The sequence below is a fragment of the Hemiscyllium ocellatum genome, chromosome 5 (assembly GCF_020745735.1).
Source record: "Hemiscyllium ocellatum isolate sHemOce1 chromosome 5, sHemOce1.pat.X.cur, whole genome shotgun sequence".
Classification (NCBI taxonomy): Eukaryota; Metazoa; Chordata; class Chondrichthyes; order Orectolobiformes; family Hemiscylliidae; genus Hemiscyllium; species Hemiscyllium ocellatum.
The window spans coordinates 31952787-31978117 of record NC_083405.1 but is presented as its reverse complement, the minus strand read 5'-3'; the positions used below and the strand labels follow the sequence as shown (position 1 = coordinate 31978117).

General features: G+C 43.1%; 1 protein-coding gene across 6 annotated transcripts in view; it reads left to right on the top strand.

The window, feature by feature from the left end:
* Positions 1-25331, top strand: part of rbms3 (RNA binding motif, single stranded interacting protein) — a 1363226-nt gene that overhangs the window by 265647 nt on the left and 1072248 nt on the right. For all 6 annotated transcript variants that reach the window (XM_060824630.1, XM_060824631.1, XM_060824632.1 and 3 more), the window contains exon 3: positions 22716-22784. In XM_060824630.1, coding sequence (XP_060680613.1) covers positions 22716-22784 — 69 coding nt within the window. The remainder of the gene's footprint in view (positions 1-22715; positions 22785-25331) is intronic.

The window sequence follows — 25331 nt, the reverse complement described above, 5'->3', positions numbered from 1 at the left end:
AGAGGTTTATGTGGTCTGGAGTGTGCAAGAGGAGCCTCCTTCTGGTCTGTTAAGAAAGTCTTGTAGACTAAACAAGATGCAAGTTTTACTTCTCTGCAACTATTTATTGCCTGCACGGTTAGGACGTCTCTCACAAGAAACTGCTTCACTGTCCTTCTACAATAATCACTGTGGATTATTACATTTAATCAAGTGCTAACGTTTTCAGACCCACATGAAGCATTTCCCACTAATAATTTCTCCCTGTTTTACATTGTCTAATGCTGACTTTTAACGCCCTTCCCTGTCTTCCCCCAAGACCTTGACTTTACAGTTTCAGATATTCTGGAGCTTTCACTAACCTGAATGTAATTGTTTCAGACTTGGAAGAATAGATGTTTAATGGACAAAAGATAGTTGTTGTGGATTGTCTGCATGGCAGTCTGGTAGTAATATGATCTGGAAGACGTTTAATCACTGGGCCTGATACTACAGGTAATTTTCCCTTTGCAATATTTTGAATCTTTGCACATTGTTTGTCCCCTCGTGGTAACTACCACAGAATCGTATGCACCACATCTTCAGTTTCTATCAGTGGATTTATTTTCCCAATCCTATGCTCAAGTAGGCAGAATTTTTATTCGAACTAGTACATTAGCTTTCTGAGTTTTCTTGTTCACCTTCAGTTCTTGAATTCACTTGTTCACTTCCTCAGTTGTGTTACCTGGGAATATTTTCCCCTTGGTGTGATGTCTGTTATGTTCTTTGGAAGATAGTGAGCTCAGATATTCTTCTTGAACTCAACCCTTTTGCAGCATCTAATGTAGAGTTGTATTTTTCATAACCGGTTGCTCAATATGTTATGTTGCAGTCTAAATTGCAGATGCTTTACTTGTCTTGATTGGGGTATATTTTTCATTGTTGCTACTTTTATTCACTTTCTCCTCAAAGTTTGTTGGCACTTGGATCTGAACTGTCTTCTGCATTGACAGCTAATGGAAAATATTTCTTCCAAACTAGTGTGGTCACAGTTTTCCAACTGACTGAAGATACAGAACAAATATCCAATATAATTAACCTCAGGGGGTTCTGCTTTTTGTTTGCATTCTACTGGATGTTCCTTGACTTTTGTTTTGTTTAAGCCCCTTTCCACTTTGGGATGAGATTGAGGTCAATGCCTAACTTTTTACAAAGTTGTAAGATTTCTTGGTTGTGAAGCAAATACAAGTTTTGTTTGAGCATTTCCTGTCTCCTAGGTTGGGAAATTGCTTGTAGAATGCTGTTAATATTGTGATGCCCACGGTCAATTCAATGAACATCTGTTTGTTGTGAACAGTGTGTTGGCAAGCAAGGCTCACTGCTGGAAAATATTCTAATTTTTACTCCCAAATTGAATTTGAACTTTGTGAGATACCCGTTGATATAAAGGTCATTTTGGTCTGAGTCACTCATTTCCTCAAGGACAACTTTGGGTTTGCAGGCTAATTGTTCTACCCCTTTACATAAATATTTCTTTGGTGTTTTGCTTTGCTGTAGCAGTGACCTACTTCAGCACATTTTCTGAAAATTTCCTATTGTTTTACAATAAAAAACATTCAGTTTTGATTGCTGGGTATTGTCTCAACCTGTGAGGTTTCTTTGCCCCACTGCATTGGCAAAGATTTCTACTCTCTTTGTCTACCCTACTAACTGTGTTGAATTGACACATATGTCTTGCAAGATCACATGTGGGATCCAGTGGGAGCTAGCCAATTGGATAAAAGGTTGTCTTGAAGATAGAGACAGTGGATGGTAATGGAGTGATGTTTTTTGGACTAGAGGCCTGTGACCAGCAGTACGCCACATGAATCAGTGGTGGGCCCACTGCTTTTTGTCATTTACATAAATGATTTGGATGTGAACATAGGAGGCATAGTTAGTAAGCTTTCAGATGACACTGTATTGATTATAATGAGGTCAACCAGGTGGATCACATAGAATATGGGTTCCCTGACTGGGGCTGTTAATCTGGTCCAATCAGGGAGCCCAGGCAGATAGATAGAAATAGGACTGTCAGATATTCTGTTTTCTCTGAGAGCTGGCTCTGAGGGAGCTGGAGCAGTGTCAAGGATTCTCCATGTGTAAATAAAGGGTGTCTTGGTGATGGGATACCGTCCTCTGTGGAGTTATTTGAGAAAAAATAGGTGGTGTAGTGGACAGTGAAGATTATCTCCGAGTACAACGTGTCCTTGATTAGATGAGCCAGCGGGCCAAGGAGTAGCAGATGGAGTTTAAATTAAATAAATGAGAGGTGCTGCATTTTGGTTTGGTAAGGCAAGCCAGGGCAGGACTTATACCATTAATGGTAGGGCCCTGGGGAATGTTGCCAACCTAAGAGACCTAGGGGTTCCTTGAAAATGGAGTAGCAGCTAGACAGGATGGTGAAGAAGGCATTTGGTACACTTGCGTTTATTAGACAGTGCACTGAGTTTAGGAGCAGGTCAGGCAACATCCGAGGAGCAGGAGAATCAATGCCTGATGAAGGGCTTTTGCCCAAAATGTCAATTCTACTGCTCCTCTGATGCTGCCTGACCTGCTGTGCTTTTCCAGCACCACACTCTTGACTCTAATCTCCAGCATCTGCACTCCTCACGTTCGCCCACAGATTATAGGAGTTAGGAGCCATTTTACAGCTGCACAGGACATTGGTGAAGCCACTTTTGGAATACTGTGTACAATTCTGGTCACCCTTCTGTTGGAAGGATGTTGTTAAACTTGACAAAGTGCAGAAAAGATTGCCAAAACTATTGCTGGAACTGGAAGGTTTGAGGTTTAGGAAGAGACTGAAAAGGCTGGGATTTTTTTTTCCCTGGAGCATCTAGACAGAGCGATGATCTGGAACCAGGTATTGGTCAAGTCCTATCTTGATGGCAGCACCTGACACAGCTGAGCTCTCTATTGGAAAAGAAGAGCTTCCTCATGCCCAGTGTTGTTGACATTGTCCTTGGAAGAATGCTCTGGTTTCCTCCAGCTCCTCAGCATCTATCACATTGCCTCATTGCCTGCTGCAGTGGTGCAAAGGACAACAGGCCAGGATAATGCAGCACACTGTGTCTAGACTTTATTGGAGGGTCCCATTGATGGGTTACAATAACACAACCACATCTTCTACAGCCCAATCATCTTGCTCCACCACGGCCCTGATTGAGGTGAAGGCAGCAGCAGTGTATCTAAGCTCTGCATCAGTCAGGGGTTTGCACAACATTAGCATGAGCTATGGCCATACTGGGTCATCTTTTCCCTCAGTGACCAGATGTGTGTAAGACACCTGAACCCTCGATCGCACCAGGTACACAAGAGTGCTCCAGGCTCTAGGAGTCATGCCAACTGCCAGGGTAATGGGCACACACAGCTCCGGGAAGTGGCAAAAGTGACCACATCAGACCAAACATCCCCAGACCATTCACTGAGCGGGCCCCAATCCTGTTGCTGAATTCCACAGTTTTATGATACGCCACTTGCAGTGCCATACGGGTGCAGCCAATGGTTCCCTCCACCCAGGGGATACCAGCTACATTCCTGAATCTTGCAGCCCTGGCTGCAGCACTGATCCCACCATACAGGGAACAGCATGAATCGGTGTGATCTCACACACATGGAATCAGTCATCGTCCTGATGCATTTTGTGGGAGCATGCCTGAGAGATCCTACATAGGTCACCAAGCACTCCCTTGAGGTGGCCGGTCACAGAGCGGTTCAAAATGGCTGTCACTTCCACAGCCACCAGGAGGGGACAGGGTGTACATGGAGCCACCGCCAACACTGTGCTTTGCTCATCCCTGGGAACTACAGTCAGGATCAATACATCCTGTGCCAACATCCGGAGAGTCACTGCAGACCTGGCATCTCCCTGGGCTGGATCATCCTCCTCCACAGTGGCCTGCTGCTGCCTCTTGGGCTTGTTGTTGGCCTTTGTCCTCCTGCCATTAACCTTTTAGGAAGGTAGCCATAGTGACCACCATCCTATGGGCACAGGTCTCGTGGTCCCCATTGGGAACGTAAGAAGTGGGAGAGGTGCTTAGCTCTCAGCAGTGTCATTGGGAGCACCCCATGCAGCTGAGGGCTGCACACCCTCCTCAACACAACGAGACATTCAGCACCCCGATAATGGGGTCGTGCCTACACCATTCATTCAGCTTCAGCCTCAGTACGGGCACCAACTTGGTGAAGGTGCCACGCCAGCTGAGTAACCAACGGATTTCATCAAAAAGGCTGCACTCCAAACCCTTTCCCATCTCAGATCCACGTCAGTTATGGAACTCCTTATTGCTTTTGGACAAACCATGATTAAGCACACTGAAAGCAATGGCCTCTGCCTCCCACAGCGCTCTTGCAGGTGTCACAAGTTACGGGTCACCTTCAGAAAGGACTTGCCTCTTTTTCAATCATTGCGGCTTACCCTCTGCATCATTCAGATATCAATGTTCAATTTGCAAGCATCATTGGCATGGTGCAAACTACCTTCGAGCAGCATTTGAACCCTAAGCACACTGACTCTGCATGCATGGCACACAGATGATGTAATTATTGCAAATTAAGTAGAGCTGATACTTGCAATTGTCTGTTTCATTGTATTTTCCCCATCAATGTGCTAGCCTCCAGCAGATGTGCATTCTATGCTTTCACCCATCAAAATAACATTGAGCCTCTGGGCCTGGTCCCAAGATTCTTCCAAGGACAATGTCAAGAACATTGAGGACTGAGAAAGACAAATGGTGGTAACGAACGGTGCTCTCATGGATACCATCACATTCCACCTGGATGCCATTCCCCCGTCCCCTCCTTCCAAACTTCCACCCTCCTTTTGCCTTGCACTACCCTGACAGCTCATCTCCCCCCAATCACCAGTCCCCTACATGGAGACCCATCATATTTAAACTTCCTATTCCCCGGAAACAAGTAAAGAAACTGCTGGAGAAACCCAGCACATCTGGCAGCATCTGTGGAGAGAGGAACAGAGTTAACTTTTGGAGTACAGTGTGCACTCTAAAACTTAGAGCTTGAGAGTGCAGTCTGCAACAGCCCAGTAGCAGCTGATGACATCGAGTTCAGATGGTCACTTTACAATCACAGGAGTTTCACACTTGCTTTCTATCCAGAGATTTCTCAATTGGACCATGAAGCATACCATATCAGGGGACATAAATTAAGGAACATTGGTTCTGAATACAACTTACTGAAGTTGCAAATGGTTATGGAGTGAATCCACCATCTATCAAAAACCACAGGCAATCTTCCTTTGCATTGATTTCCAAACATATATAATCAAGCAGATTCAGTGTAGCTTCACAAAGGGGAAATCGTGCCTGGTAAATTTATTGGATTTCTTGGAGGAAGCAGCAAGCAAGACAGTTAAAGAGGAAACGGTGTATGTGACATATTTGGATTTTTACAAGGCTTTTGATAAGGTACCATACACTAGGGTACTTAATAAGTTGTAAATCTATGGTATTGAGGGTTGTATTAAGTATGAATAAAGGATTGGCTAACAAATACAAAACAAAGTGTTTGGATTAAGAGCATTAGTAAATCAGGTGGGTTTTTACAACAATTAATGAGGGTTGAATGTGATATGGAAAAGTGTAAGGAGAATGATTGCAGAAAGCTACAGCACATAGGGATTTGGGGGTTCTTAAGCACAAGTGACAAAAATGTTAGCATACAAATTCAGCAGGTAACAGGAAAGGCAAATGGAATGGAGTAGAAAAATATGGAGATCTTGTTAAAACAAGGAACTAGTCAGACAACAGCTGGAATACTGTTTTGGCCCCCTCATCTAAGGAAAGATGTACTGGTATTGGAGGCAGGCCAGAGAAGGCTCACTTGCTCGATTCTGAGTGGGGAAGGACTGCATTATGAGGTGAGGTTGAGTAGGTTGGACCTGTACTCATTAGAATTTAGCAGAATGAGAGGAAACTTCATGTAAACATCAAGGTCCTCGGCGGAATTGACAGGATAGATTTGGAAAGGATGTCTCCCCTTGTAGGAGAGACTAGGACCTCAGAGAAATTTCAGAGGAACAGGTTGCCCATACAAGACAGCGAAGAGAAGGAATCTCTTCTCTCGGCGGGTAGTGAATCTGTGGAAATCGTTACCACAGACAGCTGTAGGGACAGATTTTTAATGATTATGGTCATCTAAGGTTAGACGGCAAAGGCAGGAAAGTGGAGCTGAGGAATATCAGATCAGTCATGATCTTATGAAATGGCTTAACAAACTCAATGGTCTAAATGGTCTCCTACTGCACCTACACGTTATGGTCTTATTGGGAGGTGAATCAGATGAGATGGATCACTCACCAACAATCTGCTGTTCCTTTGCTCAGCATCTGTGCCTTGTCCTCCCTCGGTAGGCGGTCCCTGTGAAAGACTTTGAGAACTGTAACATGTACCAGGGAATGGATTAGTAACTGAATCCAGCAGGATCTTTAAGTTCAAGATCAAAGAGAGACAAGAGTTTCTTTGAAAAAACAACAGCTGTACAGTTTTAACTCTCAAATATTACTATAATTCTGATGACTGGAGAGGATTCAGTCACCTTTCAGTCTAAATGTGAAGGCTTTGATGTGCTTAGCCAGACGTGTCCCAGTCCCAAGAATTTTGACACTGCTCTGTCCCTTTTATTTCAACATTTCTCTTTCAATGTTGACTGCTCGGTGCATTAAGAAAACAGCTTCAGAAGACTTTATTGAGCTTGACATTGTGATAAAGTTATATTCATAATTATATACTGTTGAACCAAAAGATAACCAAATTGACAATTGCCTTCAATAATGTTAGTTCAGCTCCTTTATACTGTACAAGCTCTCTAATTCCTCAAAGCTACAGCCACTAATAGCATCAACTGTGCACAGGGGGGGAAAAAGAATAGGTTTGTTGGAGAAATTGAAGGATGTTAAAATTGATTATAACTGGTAATTACAAATTTATACAAATCTCCTACTTGCTAATCTTGATCATTAACAGCAGCTACCACAAGAGTGCTATCACTTTATAGTAAATATAGGTATCTGTTGAACAAAGGAAATGGTAATTAATAATTGTCCTTTGCTGAGCGCACATTGCTAAGAAAGCCTGGAGCCAGGTTTTGTAACCTTTATAAACCTTTATAAATATCAAAATGTTTAACCCCAGCAGGAATATCTGGAGAAGCAACAATAATAGCTCACGGCCCTAAGACTATAGGCTACTGAGAGCACCCTGAATCCATGCACAGCTTGGAGAATGGTTACTTAGTGCCAAACATTCTGGTGATGCCGTTATGCCAGCGTCACTGAACAGGAGCACACCTTAGCATGCCTTCAGGTAGTGGTGCTGGTCTGTTCGTAAATTTGATGCCAGCCAACTTGTAAAGACCGAGACTTGCATGCAGTAGAGAGGGGCAGGAGTCAGCACCGGGAAAGAGATCTAAGCCCAAAAAGCACCCTGAAGAGAAAAGCACCAGAAAATATCCGGGAGGAAGTGTGAATGGACGGGCCAGTCGATTCTGGTGCTGGATGACATAGGCAGAAACATGAAAAGGATGCTAGCTAAATTGAAAAAGCCAGCAGAAAACTCTTCATGGGTTTGACTTATGTGACCTAGTCAGAGAAAACTGGAGCAGGAGACACAATTTGTTTGAGGTTTGGGCAGGAAGACGCACTAAGATGTACACCATGGAGGAAAGTGGCTGACAGTGTAACCTCCTTGAATTCTAGGTCTCACTCATAGCACAGGAAAGAACTCTTTCATGGTGTCAAATGTATTAGAGATATTAAGATAGATAGGGGTCATAAGAGATTTACCAGAGGGTTGCTGGGTATGGAAGGTTCAAGTTATAAAGAAAGGCTGGATAGGTCAGGACATTTTTCACTGGAGCCATTTGAGAAGTGTCCTGACAGAGGGTTATAAAATAATGTGGGATTAGGGTAAGGTTAATGGAAGCTGAAAATTTGATGCTGGAAAAGCACAGCAGGTCAGGCAGCATCCAAGGAACAGGAAATTTGACGTTTCGGGCATACACCCTTCTTCAGGACTGAGGAAAATGTGTCCAGCAGGCTAAGATAAAAAGTAGGGAGGAGGGACTTGGGGGAGGGGCGATGGAGATGTGATAGGTGGAAGGAGGTCAAGGTGAGGGTGATAGGCCGGAGTGGGGTGGGGGCGGAGAGGTCAGGAAGGAGATTGCAGGTTAGGAAGGCGGTGCTGAGTTCGAGGGATTCGACTGAGACAAGGTGTGGGGAGGGGAAATGAGGAAACTGGAGAAATCTGAGTTCATCCCTTGTGGTTGGAGGGTTCCCAGGCGGAAGATGAGGCGCTCTTCCTCCAACCGCCGTGTTGTTATGGTCTGGCGATGGAGGAGTCCAAGGATCTGCATGTCCTTGGTGGAGTGGGAGGGGGAGTTAAAGTGTTGAGCCACGGGGTGGTTGGGTTGGTTGGTCCGGGTGTCCCAGAGGTGTTCTCTGAAACGTCCCGCAAGTAGGCGGCCCGTCTCCCCAATATAGTGGAGGCCACATCGGGTGCAGCGGATGCAATAGATGATGTGTGTGGAGGTGCAGATGAATTTGTGGCGGATATGGAAGGATCTCTTGGGGCTTTGGAGAGAAGTAAGGGAGGAGGTGTGGGCGCAAGTTTTGCATTTCTTGCGGTTGCAGGGGAAGGTGTCGGGAGTGGAGGTTGGGTTGGTGGGGGGTGTGGACCTGACGAGGGAGTCACGGAGCGAATGGTCTTTTCGGAACGCTGATAGGGGAGGGGAGGGAAATATATCCCTGGTGGTGGGGTCCACTTGGAGGTGGCGGAAATGACGGCAGATGATACGCTGTATATGGAGGTTGGTGGGGTGGTAGGTGAGAACCAGTGAGGTTCTGTTCTGGTGGCGGTTGGAGGGGCGGGGCTCATGGGCGGAGGAGCGGGACGTGGAGGAGATGTGGTGGAGGGCATCATCGATAACGTCTGGGGGGAATCTGCGTTCCTTGAAAAAGGAGGCTTCCTTGAAGATCTTGCAAGGATGCCTTCCTTGAAGAAGCTCTCTTCCTCCATCTACAAGGATTTCAGTGAGTCCCTCTCTCACTGCACCCCCCAGGTCATCTCCTCTGCACAGAAGCTCTTCAGCCACGTTCTCAAACAGACTCGCTACCACAGCCACATCTCCTTCCTCAGCACCTGCCTACGGACCATAACCTCATCACCTCAGGGGATCTCCCATCCATCGCCTCCAACCTCACAGTCCCACAACCCTGCACCGCTCGTTTCTACCTCCTGCCCAAAATCCACAAATCTGACTGCCCCAGCCGACCCATTGTCTCAGCCTGCTCCTGCCCCACCGAACTCATCTCTGCATACCTCGACACGGTCCTGTCGCCCTTAGTCCAAGAACTCCCCAACTACATTCAGGACACCACCCATGCCCTCCACCTCCTCCCTGATTTTAGCTTCCCCGGTCCCCAACGCCTTATCTTCACCATGGACATCCAGTCCCTGTACACCTCCATCCCCCATCACGAAGGACTCAAAGCCCTCCGCTTCTTCCTTTCCTGCCGCACCAACCAGTACCCTTCCACTGACACCCTCCTTCGACTGACTGAACTGGTCCTCACTCTGAACAACTTCTCTTTCCAATCCTCCCATTTCCTCCAAACCAAAGGAGTTGCCATGGGCACCCGCATGGGCCCCAGCTATGCCTGCCTCTTCGTAGGATATGTGGAATAGTCCATCTTCCGCAACTACACTGGCACCACCCCCCACTTTTTCCTCCGCTACATCGATGACTGTAGCGGCGCTGCCTCGTGCTCCCACGAGGAGGTTGAACAGTTCATCCACTTTACCAACACCTTCCACCCCGACCTCAAATTCACCTGGACCGTCTCAGACTCCTCCCTCCCCTTCCTAGACCTTTCCATTTCTATCTCGGGCGACCGAATCAACACGGACATCTACTATAAACTGACTGCTTCCCACAGCTACCTAGACTACACCTCCTCTCACCCTGCCCCCTGTAAAAATGCCATCCCATATTCCCAATTCCTTCGTCTCCGCTGCATCTGCTCCCAGGAGGACCAGTTCCAATATCATACAGCCCAGATGGCCTCCTTCTTCAAGGACCGCAGACTCCCCCCAGACGTGATTGACGATGCCCTCCACCGCATCTCCTCCACTTCCCGCACCTCCGCCCTTGAGCCCCACCCGTCCAACCACCACCAAGACAGAACCCCACTGGTTCTCACCTACCACCCCATCAACCTCCATATACAGCGTATCATCCGCCGTCAATTCCGCCACATCCAAACGGACCCCACCACCAGGGATATATTTCCCTCCCCTCCCCTATCAGCGTTCCGAAAAGACCATTCGCACCGTGACTCCCTCGTCAGGTCCACACCCCCCACCAACCCAACCTGCACTCCCGGCACCTTCCCCTGCAACCGCAAGAAATGCAAAACTTGCGCCCACACCTCCACACTCACTTCTCTCCAAGGCCCCAAGGGATCCTTCCATATCTGCCACAAATTCACCTGTACCTCCACACACATCATCTATTGCATCCACTGCACCCGATGTGGCTTCCTCTATATTGGAGTGACATGCCACCTACTTGTGGAACGTTTCAGAGAACACCTCTGGGACACCCGGACCAACCAACCCAACCACCCCGTGGCTCAACACTTTAACTCCCCCTCCCACTCCACCAAGGACATTCAGATCCTTGGACTCCTCCATCGCCAGAACATAACAACACGACGGCTGGAGGAGGAGCACCGCATCTTCCGCCTGGGAACCCTCCAACCACAAGGGATGAACTCAGATTTCTCCAGTTTCCTCATTTCCCCTCCCCCCACATTGTCTCAGTCGAATCCCTCGAACTCAGCACCGCCTTCCTAACCTGCAATCTCCTTCCTGACCTCTCCGCCCCCACCCCACTCCGGCCTATCACCCTCACCTTGACCTCCTTCCACCTATCACATCTCCATCGCCCCTCCCCCAAGTCCCTCCTCCCTACCTTTTATCTTAGCCTGCTGAACACACTTTCCTCATTCCTGAAGAAGGGCTTATGCCCGAAACGTCGAATTTCCTGTTCCTTGGATGCTGCCTGACCTGCTGCGCTTTTCCAGCAACATATTTTCAACTCTGATCTCCAGCATCTGCAGACCTCACTTTCTCCTCTAAGGTTAATGGAAGGTGTATTTTCCCTTGGGAGGGGTGGGAGATTACAAGACCAGGGGGCATATTACTAAGGCAAGCGGTGAGAGATTTTAAAAAAGACATGAGGGCCAATTTCTTTTACACACAGGCTGGCTCGCATGTGGAATGAGCTTCCTGAAGAGGTGGTGGATGTGGCCACAGTTACGACGTTTAAAAGACATTTGGGTAAGTACATGATTAAGAAAGGTTTGAAGGGATAGGGGCCAGGAACAGGCAGGTGCAGCTAGTTTAGTTTGCGATCATGGTCGGTGTGGCCTGGTTGGACCGAAGGGTCTGTTGCTGATTAGTTTCTCTACAGGGTGGAAACAGGCCCCTCTGACTCTCTGAAGAGTAACCCACCCAGACCCATTTCCCTCTGATTAATGCACCTAACACTATAGGCAATTTAACATGGCCAACTCACCTGAGCTGCACATCTTTGGACTGTGGGAGGATACCAGAGCACCCGGAGGAAACCCAAGCAGACACGGGGAGAATATGCAAACTCCACACAGTCACCCGAGGCTGGAATCGAACCTGGTGCTGTGAGGCAGCAGTGCTAACCACTGTGCCACCGTGTCGCCTGTACTGTATGACTCTATAAATGTGGAATCTGACAATGAAGAACAAAGGCTCCGCAGAAGTCAACAACAGTACTCAAGTGTGTAGACTCAGATTTCTACTGTCTCTCCCGAAACAAGAAGGAAGTTGAATAAACCTCACACTTGCTTGGAGACACTGAGGTTCATTTTGGGAGATTTGAGAGAGCCAAGAGGATTTACCATGAAATTACGTTCCCTTTTCAATTCAGTATCTGGGAAAGGTTTGAAACAATGTAGTGTGACCAAGAGACATTTGAGTGATTGGAAACATTTGTTCTCCACCAATGAACAGCTGCATACCTGGCAAACCGGATAAAGATTTTTGAAGAGGCAACAATATGGTAGGTGGATTAATACAATAGACGTGTTGTTTTACATGGACTTTTGAGGCAGCTATATAATTAGGGAGAGGGTAACATATTTGATTAAAATCTGGTTAGAAAGGATAAAGGAGCAAGAGTCGGAGTTATGGGCAATCTGTTGGGGTCTGTGACCTCAGTTCCTTTTCCTGGGCTTCTTCTGTTCACATGTGCATCGATGATTTATACATTATGCTAGAAAGAATGTTTTGAAAATTTGTAAGTAGTATTAAAATAAGAGAAAAGGTAAGTACTGTTGAGGAATAGAGGTAACTAAAAATATATATTCAAAAATAAAATATTTTACATATTGTTTACACTGTCAGCCATTTTCCTCCATGATGAACCTCAAACAAATTGTGTCTCATGCTCCAGTTTTCTGTAACCAGGTCACATAAGTCAAGCTCATGAAAAGCTTTCTGCTGGTTTCCATGATTTAGCTGCCATCACATTCAGAAGCAATGAGCCATACTGAGGGCCCACCCAGACAGCAGCAGCATCATTTAGACAAGACGTATATGAGAATTTTGCATGTTAACCTCCATCTCAACAGGAGCAGGCAATTGTAACTCCCACACCCACGAATTGGGACTCACACATCCAAGAATTGAGAAACCCAATTTGGAGACCTTTTGGCCTTCTTTTCAGTATATTTTATGTTTCTGCATGAAGTTTCATAAGCTCACAGCTTGAAGAATATGACAGTGAAAACTGTTTCTGTTTGAACTTGACAAACTGTATTGTGAACTAATCTAATATTGACAGTTGGTGGGTGCCAGCCTTGGCTCAGTGGTGCCCTGTCCTTCTGAAACGGAGTCTTGTAAGTTCGAGTCCATCCCAGAACATAAGTGCCAAATATTGGTTGAGTGCAGGGCTGAAGCGCAGATTTTCAGATGGGATGTTGGACCGAAGCCCTGTTTACTTTCTTGGGCACAAGTAAAAGATCCCATGAAAATATTCGAAGAAGAGCCTGGGGCCGCTTGCTAGTACAATGGCAAGTGTTTGTTCTTCAAGTAATGTTAGGGTTGTCAGGTTCACTGTCTCATTGCTGTTTGTGGGACCTTGCTGTCTCTCATACAGTACGATAATGTCTACAATTCAAAAGGTCTTTGGCTCCCTGCAAAAGACTTTGAAACATACTGAGGCCATGGCATGTGTTGCTTTCATGCTGACTAAACATCAGTCAGAAATTGCATACGTGTTTTCATGAGTTATTCGTCTGCAGCCTGCTGCGTGTCATACAAAGTCGGCCCTGTTAGTTTTTTATTTAGGTGTCTAGGCAGTTCTTTGTCATATAATGTGTCCACAAAATCCTTAAAAGAAATTTTGAAGGTCTTTTTTAATTGAAATAACATACATTATGGAGTAAAGTCAATTGAATTAGCAGCTGTGCAGTTGGGAGAATGATGTTATTTCATTGTATGGTTAAATGAAGGAAACACTTTCTTGGCTGAATTACAAAGTATAGATATTTTACTATAAAGCAAATAATTCTATTGCTAACTATACATGTGACAGTAAGGACAGACGTTGTGGCTAATCTCTTCATGCTTTATGTATGCTTAAGAAGCTTTTTAAAGCAAACTTGGCTTCAGGAATATTTTAAATCGTAAAGAGTTGATCCTAACTGAAAAGATAACACAAACACAACAAGATGACTAATCATGAAAATTGTACTAGCTGGAGACTATTTCTCTTAACATAAACTAGGTTGGCAGCTGCAAAACTCACAGTATTAGTAGTTCTTTGCATTTCTTTATCACTTACTCAACGTTTCATTGGAAATTCAACATAATAACTAGATAATCAAGAATGAACATGGAGAGCAATTTATGTTGTGTTGCCGCACATTTTATTACCCTGCATGGCTGTTTTTACAGTTCATGTAGATTTTTGCAAATATGGGAATTTAAGCTGAATTGGAAACTTTCAGATGCATTTCAATTTTACTATTAGCATCGCAGAAAAAGCCTTTGAGTGATTCATGCGGTGTTATAATCTTATGATGAATGATATTTTAGTATATGTAAACAGTCCAATTCATAAAGTTGATTTCAGATTTGCAACATGCAATCCTGATATTTGGGATCAGGCCTCATTTAAATACAAGAGGCAAGCTGTCTTCATTATTCTGCTTGCTGTTTGGGATTGCAGAACACTACAGCTACCATAGACACATACCTTGACATATTTCTGAAGTCAATGTTTCTCTTGCCTTAATTCAAGGTCCGCCCAAAAATCAGAATGGGCATCATCTGTTGCTGGGAGTGTTTTTTTCAACATTTTCCTGTTTCCAGAAAAGGTATGGTAGTCAGATCAACCTCACACTCACTGCCTCTAACAATACAACATTCCCGAAAGACTCAACTGAAGTGCCAATCTACACCCTATTCAAGTCTGGGAGTGGTGCTTGAACAGTTAACCTCTTGACTTAGCAATACAAATGCTAACCCTGCACTAAGCTTAAAATCTCCTCAATATAATGGCATGTCAGTAAGATTCTCATAACGCAAATTTCTTTTGGGATTTTATGTGCTGAGAGTCACTAGTCAGACTCTTGATATTGCCCCTCAGAGTGCATATTAACATCCATTCTGAAGCAATTGAGACACTTTCGCATATATTTGATTTAATGTTGCTGGACAAAATAAATTTAAAATTTGCAGGAGTGTACAAGAATCTGTACAGTGGAGTATTATGTTCCAGCAGCTTGTATATATTCCGTGTAGTTGGAGTGCAACCATTTGAAAGAGTAAATGTGAAACTGCCGGAATTCTTTTCATTAATCCTCACAGGCTGCAATTTGAAGTGAACAAATTGCTCCATCTAGAGTTTAATGAACTTTTACATTGAGGCTTGATATAGTGAGTACTTTTTTTCTCATTGTAGTGAAAAACATTTTAGCATTTTGAGCAATTTCCTTCAGAAATAACCCACTGTGGGTCATACTGTGTCTGAGGCTTTTCTCCAAAGTTGATTTTTGTTTGGTTAAAAAGATCTCACCTCTGAATAAAACTGTAAGCATGAACTTATTGGCAGTTATACTGGTTCAAAGTTGAAGCCCAGAATTTTGGGAGCAACAGGAAACAGTTATTTTCTACTGCTTTATTGCAGTTTTTTAATGTGTATATTTTAAAAATTTATCATCATCCTCACCAAGACTTAGTGTTATGTAAGTCTAAGCAGTATCTTTCAAACTTCATAGTATAACAAGACAAAGTCAAGTCCAAATTTATGGAAGGAAAGTTAGGTTTAACATATTTACTAACGATAATTTGAGGATCTTAATAGTATGGTATATGAAAAGAAATCTCTCCATACAGTATATTTTGATTTCCATGAAGAATTCATGACAACAAAATGTCGTGCACATGATTAATTGCAGGCTCGTGGGGTTGGAAATAATAAACTACCATGGTTAGAAGACAAGGAGAAAAAGGAAGGGATAAACAGGGTAGTTTTAAGTTTGTATGGCTGTAAGTAGTAAACCTCCATAAGCATAAATGTTGGGACCTCAGCTATTTACAATCTATGCTAATGACTTAGATTCAGAGGCTGAGAGTAATGTATCAAAGTTTGCAGAGAATGCATAACCCACTGGGAATGTAAGCTCTGAGGGGCACATAAACAGGCTGCAAAAAGATTTTGACAGGTTAAGTGAGTCAACAATAACCTGAAGAGTTATGTATAATGTGAGAGACTGTTTTTCATTTTGGTGGTCAGAAGTGATATGATCCCTGTAAAGACTGATCATTTTTGAAAGGATATTTGAATTCCCAGTGACTGATTGAAAGGAATTGCATGACAAGATTTAAAGTTTTAAGGCTTTTACTGTGATAAACAAATGAAAAGCAACATTGATGATATATCACTTACTAGGCAACAAATGCCCTAAGTAAAGAAAAGGCAACACATTTTAATGTTTTACTGAAACCATTAGCCCCACGCTGTCAACTTCAGCATCCTCTCCACGGAGAGCAGTCTTTATAGGAAATGGTGCACAGTCATTCACCACTTCCTTTTTACCGGGATGTAGCATTGAATGACCCTCAAAAGATGCTTCCCTCATTTTTCAGACTATTTCTGAACTGAGTACTATCAAAAAGGACCTATTTTCTCCTCACAGCCTTGAAGATAAATCTTTAACTAAAGTGTCATGAAATGAATCCCTTTGACCAGGGTCTGTCCTCCTTCCCACATTCCCACCCCCAGAGGTTACTGGGGAATCCTAGTCTTCTCCACTCAACTGAACTCACCAGTTGCAGCTCTGTCTTTCTATTTCCAATACTTCATAGACTGAAAGCCTGACCACTGTTGGCCCATCTATTGCTCACTTTATTTTCAGGTGTCAACATTTGACATCTGAACTCCCAATAAGCATTAACCATTTAACTTATAAATATTCATGTGCGCAACAGAAGAAAAAAGCAGAATGTTTTTCGAAGGTAAAGCTTGCAAATGTTGGTATTCAGAGCGACTTCAGTGCACTCATACAAGACACTCACCAAGTTAGCACCATGTAAAAGGTTCGATGAAAGACACTGAACTGAAACATTAACTGTTCCGCTTCACAGATGTAGCTTGACCCGTTGACTGCTTTGTTTTTATATCTGATTTCCAGTCTGCATAGCGCATTGTTTTTTTTTAATGACAGAAAATTAGCATGCAAGTATAGTAAACAATTAGACAGGTAATTGATTTGTTGGGCTTTATTGCAAGGAGATGAAATAAGATAAGTATTTCTCCTGTTGTATAGGGCTTTAGTGAAACCACATCTGGAATACTAGGTAACTTTGTTAGCTAAGGAAGGACCTATCTGCATTTGAGGCAGTACAGCGTATGGCTCCTGGGACAAAAGGGCTGCCCTATGATGAGAGGCTGAGTATATTGAATTTATACTCCGGAGATTAGAAGATTAGGACATGATGTTGTTGTGTAGGTTCTGATCATGCGGCCGCTGAGAGATTATTTCCTTTAGCTGTGGGGGGAGTGGCGTTGTTGTAGTGTCACTGTTCTAGTATTCTAGAATCATCGAACTATGCAGAACAGAAACAGACCCTTTGGTTGAACTCATCCGTCTTGACCAAGTTTCCCAAACTAAACTGGTCCCATTTTGCCTGTGTTTGGCCCATATTTCTCCAAACCTTTCCATTTCATGTACCTGTCTAAAGGTCTTTTAAATGTAATTATACCGGCATCTATGACATTCTCTAGCAGTTCATTCCAAATATGAACCACCCTCTGTGTGAAAAGTTTGTGCTTCAGGCCCCTTTTAAATCTTTCTCCTCTCACCTTAGAAATATGCAATCTAGTTTTGAATCCCCCTACCTGAGGGAAATGACCCTTGTTTGTCACCTTATCTATGACCCTCACGTTTTCATAAACCTCTATAAGGTCATTCGTCAACCTCCTTGTAAGCTCCAGAGAAAAACATCCCAGCCTATTCAGCCTCTCCTTATAAACTCAAGTCCCGGTAACATCCTTGTATATCTTTTCTGCACCCTTTCCAATTTAATAATATGAGACATGGGCTTGAGTCCCTTCATGGCAGAAATTTGAGATTAATAAATCTGGAATTAAAAGCAAATCTCATGGTAACCAAAGATCAGTTGTTGATTGCCCTTTGGGGGATCTACTTCCCTTACCTGATCTGCAAACTCAAGACTTAATATTGACCTCGATGCCGAATGTCAACTTACAAAACCCCACAACAGAAGAGAAAAGCAGAATATTTTTCAAAAATGAAACTTGTAAAAGTTGGCATTCACAGCGATTTCAGTGTTCTCGTACAAAAAAAACACAGCCAAGTTCTGTCAGCCAAAAAAAACACAGCCAAGGTCCTCCACACTAACATGTAAGTGGCTGTGCCAAAATTGGGAGAGCTGTCCCACAGATGAGTCAAGCAATATCCTCACAGAATTATACCATTTGGACAATGTGGCCATTACATCACCATCCCTGTGTATGCCTTGACGTGGTGTTGGGACAGTGGTATACAATTGATTTTTCCTTGTGAATCCACATATTCACTGTCAGAATCCATGGAGTCTCAACATTAGGTCAAACAGAGGTGAAGAATCCCAATGCTGATTACCATGTATTGCTTTCTCAATTCTCCATCATGTTGAGCACCAATTGGAAGAAGAACCGAGGAATGTAAGGACAAAGAATGGGGGACTTGAGTTAGTATCCATCACCAAGAGTGACTTGATTATACCATCATTCACCACTCTCACTGAATCATAAAGGCCATAGTTGTGAGGGTACTAGCAATAGGGAAAAACTTACTTGAATTCATCCTCCCCAACCAACCTGTAACTGGTGCGTCTGTCTGTGATGTTATTGGCAGAAATGACCACAGCATGGTGTTGTGCAGAATAAGCTCCATATTCATAGTAAGGAAACCCTGTGTCTTAGAGTCATACATCACAGAAACAGAAATCAGTCCAAGCTGAACATAATCCCAAACTAAACCAGTTCTGCTCCTGGCCCATATCCCTCCAATGCTTTCCTATTCATGTATCTATCCAAATGTCCTTTAAACATTGTAATTGTACCCACATCCATCCCTTTCTCAGGAAGTTCATTCCACATGTGAACCACTCTGTGTGTAAAATATTTGTCTCGTGTATTTTTTAAATCTCTCTCCTCTCACCTTTAAAATGTGGCCCCTAATGTTCAAATCCCCATCTTTGAAAAGACAACTACCATTTACCTAAATGAGATACATTGTGAGCAGATGTAGCAACTTAACTCATGAGGCATTGTGGACCATCAGCAGCAGCAGAACTTCATTCAACCACAAGCTGTGACCTGTTGGCCCAGCAACCAATGCAGAGTGCAGGAAGGCATGTCAGCAGCATTACCATGCATATTTAATATTCAGCTATCAACTGGCGAAGCTAAAACATTTCAATGCCAAACAGCATACTCAGCTTGCAATAGGCAGGGCTAAGCAATCGTACACCTAGTGGACCAGACCGAAGCTCTGAAATCCAGTCACTCAGTGGTGAATGGCGGTGGACAGTTAACTCCACAAATATCCCCACCCTCAATGATAAGGTAGGACAGTGCATCAGTGCAAAAGACATGACTGAAGCATTTGCAACAAACTTCAGGAATGAGTGCTGAGTCCCCTTGAAGTCAACAGCATTACAGACACTGATCTACAGTTAATACGATTCACTCCATGGGATATCAGGGAATGGCTGAAGACACTGTATACTGCAAAGGATAGGTGCCGTCATAATATTCTGGCTATTGTACAGAGGTCCTGCACTCTAGAAGTCGCTGATGACGGGGAAAATTACTCAGGTATGGCCTGTCCATAAAAGCAGGACAAATCCCACCTGATCAATTCCCACTCATCACTCTACTCTTGGTCACCAGGAATGTGATGAAAGGTGTCATCACCAGCACTGATAAAATGTAGAGCTGGAAAAGGCACAGCAGGTCAAGCAGAATCAGAGGAGCAGGAGAGTCAAGATTTCAGCAGCCCTGATGAAGGGTCCTGCCCGAAATGTTGACTCTCTTGCTCCTCTGATGCTGCTTGACCTGCTGTGCTTTTTCCAGCTCCATACTTTCTCAACTCTGACTTTCCAGCATCTACAATCCTCACTATCTCCCAGTTATCATTAGTGCTATCAAGCAGCTTCGGCTCAGCAGTAATCTGCTCAGTGACACCCACTTTGGGTTCCATCAGGGCCACTCAGCTCCTGACCTCATTACAGCCTTGGATCAAGCATGGACAAAAGAGCTTATTTCTAGAGGTGAGGTGATAGTGACTGCCTTTGACATCAAGACCACACTTGACTAAGTGTGGTGTCAAGGACTTAAAATTAGAGTGGTGCTGGAAAAGCACAGCAGGTCAGGCAGCATCTGAGGAGCAGGAAAATCAAGTTGTCAAGGAGTCCTAGCAAAATTGAAATCAATGGAAATGAGAGTGCAAACTCTCTGCTGGTTGACGTCATTCCTTGCACATAGGAAGATGATTATGGTTGCTGGGGATCGATCACCTCAGCTCCAGGACGTCTCTGCAGATGTTCCTCAGGGTAATGAGCTGGCTCCCAGGATCTACAGCCATTTTGCCACTGACCTTTTCTCCATCATAAGGTCAGAAATGGGAACATTCACTGATATTTGCACATTATTCAGTGTCATTCACATCTTCTCAGAGACTGAAGCAGTCCATGTCCATATTTGTATCAATGACTTAGCTGAAGAGACCTAATGCTTGGTATGTAAATTTGCTGGTGCCCCAAATATAGGTAAGAACATTAATTATGGACAGGAGATTAGGGACTGAACCTTACACTATTTTTTGGCTAAGGGTCAGTTTTATCCAGCTACACAAAGGGGTTTTTCTTGAAGACAAATAAGATCCTTATTATTATCTGACCAAACTCATCTCATGAACTACCTTCCCTGTCCTTATGGTGCCCCTCTCACACGATTCTAAATCCAACAACTCACCATTCAAAAATATGGATATCTGTCAAAAAACAGGCATCCCTGGCAGCTATACATCTTTAAAAGGTCACTTGCATTTGGACAAGCGTCAGAAATTTGTTGTTCACTGTCAAAGTAATGGTATAGCAGCCATGAAGCCATGTTGTTCACAACATACAGCTAGCATGCATGGCTCTCCTTGCCCATGCTCATCCTGGTTGCTTTTTGACCACCAGGCCACGTAGTTATCTGACCTTACCTACCTCTTGTCCAAACCTCTTTCTAAACCACCCCATACACTGTCCTGAATGCCCAATAGTGAACCATATCCTGTCATTGTTCAATGGGGAAATACAGGCAATGGACAATTCCAAACCACACCTTTCATTTACAGTGAGAAAATATGAGCAGAAGCAAAAGGAATGGAGGCTGTCAGTTGCTTCACCTGCCCTCCCACAAAGCAAACCCAATGGTGGTATGAGACCAATGATTATTTTACATCCATGATGCTTTGCTGCACTAGACTGTCCTCAACGGGAACTGGGTCAGCTCCTGTCTGGCTTGTAGCCCATGACACACCTGAGCTCTATCTTAGATAAAGAGAACTCTCTCCTCCCCATTATCCTGCTCCTCCTTAGAAGATTGCTCCCATTCCCTGAGTTCCTCAACATCTGGCACATTGCTTCATTGCCTGCTCTGTACCGGCACTTTTACATCAAAAGGAAGTGCCCAAGGCACTGCAACCCCTTTGCCATCCTGGACCTACGCCAACCATAAAACATATCATTGTACTCACTAAACTCAGTTATAATACATGGCAGCACCCTTGTAGGTGTCACAAGTAGTGGGTCATTTTTCGTCAGCATTCTCATTACTTCTGCATCATTGAGATACCAGTGTTCAACTTACTCGGACCAGTGTAATGAAGTAAATGGTCTTTGAACAGTATTTGCCTGCTAAGTGCCTTCACTTCACATGCAAAGGAAATAGATAATGAAATGTTTACAAATTAAATGTACCTGAGTGTGCAAGGGCTTGATTCATGTATTTTTTTCCTTTCAAAGCGCTGGTGTCCAGCAGACGTGGGTCCTGTACTTTTGACCATCAAACCGACACTGACTCTGCCCTACCAAGGTCTGTTTTCTAGTGGCATCGCACATCTAGAGAATGACAAGTGATGGCAGGGAACACAGCTCATGGTGGAACACCAGTTCCCTCCTCTTACCTTGCACTACCCTGACAACCTATTCCCACGCGACTCATGGAAATGCAGTAGATTGAATTTTGCCTTCATCTCTCCTCCCTCCCCTGAGACTTGAAGATACACCTTATTGATGCCCCCTGTGATGCGCTACGCTTGCCCCCTAGAGGTTGCAGTGATGGTCACCACCAACACTCCCTCCCTTTGTAGCCTACCGCTGACCTTTGATGCTGCTCCACATGCTACCAGTGATCTTGATGGCCCCCCTCCCCCCAGGGTCACAGTTCTTGTCCTTACCTCCACTTGTGCCTCTGCTTTCTTCCCCCAGTCATTCACCAATTAAATCACTCTTGCCATTTTCTTTTAGCTCCCTCTTCCTTCCTTGCCTCTTCCTTAATTGCTGAAACCCTGATTCATTTATACTACGTTCCAGGTTGTCGACCTGAAGCATTCACTTTATTTCTCTCCACAGATGCTGCCTGACTTGATGAGAATTTCTTGAATTTTCTGTTTGTACTGCACATTGCCAGAATCCACAATATTTTGCAGTTTCTGTTAATGATATAAGTACATTGCTTAAACAATATACACCAGTAATGTGATTTAACTGGTCATTGTATTTTGTCCAAACAAATTAATTGCAGTGTTTGGTTGAAATTATGTAGCATTGTAGATTGAAGCTGCAAGGCTTAAGGGATAATACATTGGGAAGGTAGACGAGCACAAAAGACAAGATACGACATGTCACAACAATTGTATAGCAATCTCCAGGCAATTTCGCTTTATTAAAAATTTGATTTACTCAGTGTTCAGAAGAATAGCACTAGGGTATTTGTCAAGAAGCTGAGTCATCATAAATATGGAAAAAAATATTTCACAATTGTATGCTAGGTTTCACTCTGTCTTTATTAAATTGAGCTTTCTTTAATTACAGAGAGCATCAACCACCAAGACATCCAGTGCTCCATCTTACAGCAGGTGGTCAGGTTCTCAGCCTCACCAGGTATGGTACCAAACAATACTCACAAATTAGCCAACAGGAATGTTTAAACTATTAAATTAAATGTGTGCCATGATTATATCAGGACAAATCTGACTCTACTATTTATATAATTGTAGATATTTATTCTTACATGATGCCATTTTTAACTCTTTGCTCTAGGCTATTATTTGTATATGCTTTTCCCTAAATGGATCCTCCCGTGTAATCGCATAAGAGTGCTGACAGATGACATGTCTTTAAATCACTTGCAGTAATGGCTGATGTGTAAATATTGTGTGAAGGTGCTTGGCGTTTACCTATCACTTCACAGACCACAGCTGAGTTTGTCAGCTCACGATTGAACCATCCTTTCACACATATCGGGATCATAGCACATTTGATCATCAAAAAATTAGTTTATCCTCTCAGAATTTAAATGCAGAGTTAGCTAGTTAACCTGACAGCTGGTAAATGTACTCAAGTTGCCTGGTAAGCTTCATGAATTTTATGCACTGCTTCCCTGACAAAAATATATGTTCTAAATCACCAATTGCCTTTGGTCTGTTGTCTTTTATTCTGAAACAAATGAAAATACAATTGACATTCCTTTACATCTGCCAGTCAGTATCAGTATCTTAAATGTTATCTGACATTAATGAGCAGAATAGGTCAATGCTTGAGTCATATCTCACACAGATCACAAAGAACAGTGAATGTTAATATTTGCTCCTGTTAACTCGGTGCCACTGCAATGATGTTTGCCTTGCATTGTAATGTTTTCTTAAATTCAAGGTGTTTTAGGAATTTGATGAAATTGCAGAAGGTTAAAATAATATTTATAAGAGCTGAACCTATGTTTCCACAATGCATTAGCGTTCAACTTCTGCATCTATTTTTAGCATTTCCTATTTTGATGCACAGAATAATATGAAAGTGTTTTCTTTCACTTGTTTTCAAAATCTCAGTCAGAATTTACATGAAATGTACATGACACAGAAGTGAAGATTTTGAATTATGTCAGTGAAACATCATTTGAATAAAATAGAAAATGAGTAAAAGAATTGTCAGCCTCCTCAGGTAACCAGGATAGGCCATGTCGATTATCTGGTGTCAGTTAGTTTTGATTGCATGGTTCTTGTCTTTGTGATTCATTTGCAATATCAAATTGGATAGGCCTGCGAAAGGCCATTTGGTTAATCTGGTATGTCCCCAAAATGAAATGCCATTGTTTTTCTTCTGTAAGTGATAGCCACAGGCTAGCATTCAATTAGATAATCAGCAACTGTCCTCTTTTATCATCTTATTGAGATAATTCAAGAGATTGTCCATCAATTTATGTGCTATGTTTCTAGCAGTGTTTAACCACACCTGATAAGTAACTCTATGTTAGTTTGGATTGGGATGCTCTTCTATTCAATGCTGGTTAGTTTGCTTGGATAGGGAAAACAATGTGTGGAATAAATAACCTGTGATTATTAGTTTGAGGAGAATTTTGCTGTGGGAAGTATGTACATGGGAATGATGTTAGTGATATACTCCTGCTGATGCATAGCCAAAGAACTGAGGTTATGTCGGTAACCTTGTTCAATAACATCAAACTAAGTTTCTATTATACGTTCTTTGGAACCAGCCATACTGAGGCAAGCACTGCATATATAATCTCAATGGTTATTATTGTTTCCAACATCAAGTTTACACTGAGTGCATTTGCAAAATTATAATAGCCTCACTCCATAACTTTCTGGCTATTAAAATTAACGTACCAAAAATAGGAGGTCCAGCGTGCTTTAATTTTGTAGGGGTCGGGAAATGGGACAAGGAGTGCCCACCTCAAAGTGTCTGACAGTGTTTTCACTGAGATCGAAAGGGAACAGATTTCTTTATATTAGAAGCAATAAGTTGCAGAGTAAGCATTATTGATTATTAATTTTGAGCTTTACTGCATGTTCTTACAATCGTTTTGACTGTTCCTGACCTTTGGTATATGTTATTAAATAATTGTTTATTTCAGTATAAACATCATTTTTTACTTGCTATTTCGTACTGAACTTACAGTATTTCCATTATTTTCCTGAGATTAAATAATGAAAAAAAAATCAGCAGAGAGAAGTTGCACAGTTAGAAGGGTGGGAAGTTAGTTCCAGCATCAAGCCAATCACAAGCCTTACTGAAATAACTCCACAGAGGCTGGTATCCCATCACTAAGTCATCCTTTATTTACACGTGGAGAGTCCTTGACACTGATCCAGCTCCCTCAGAGCCATCTCTCAGAGTGAACAGAACCTCTGACACTCCTGTTTATATCTGTCAGCCAGAGCTCCCTAACTGGATCACATTGATAGCCACAATCAGGAAACTCATATTCTATGAGCTCCATCTGGTTGACCTAGTTTATAATCTCTACATTTACCATCTAATCAGGAACTGCAAAGGGAATGATTTGGAGATTGAAGAGAAATAGATGAACCCCACAGAAAGCTGAGCACTGCAAATATTCCAGTTATTTGGATCACTTTGGGGATTATGGTCAGAACATCCTCCTGACCACAGTTAATTTTACCCTCAAAG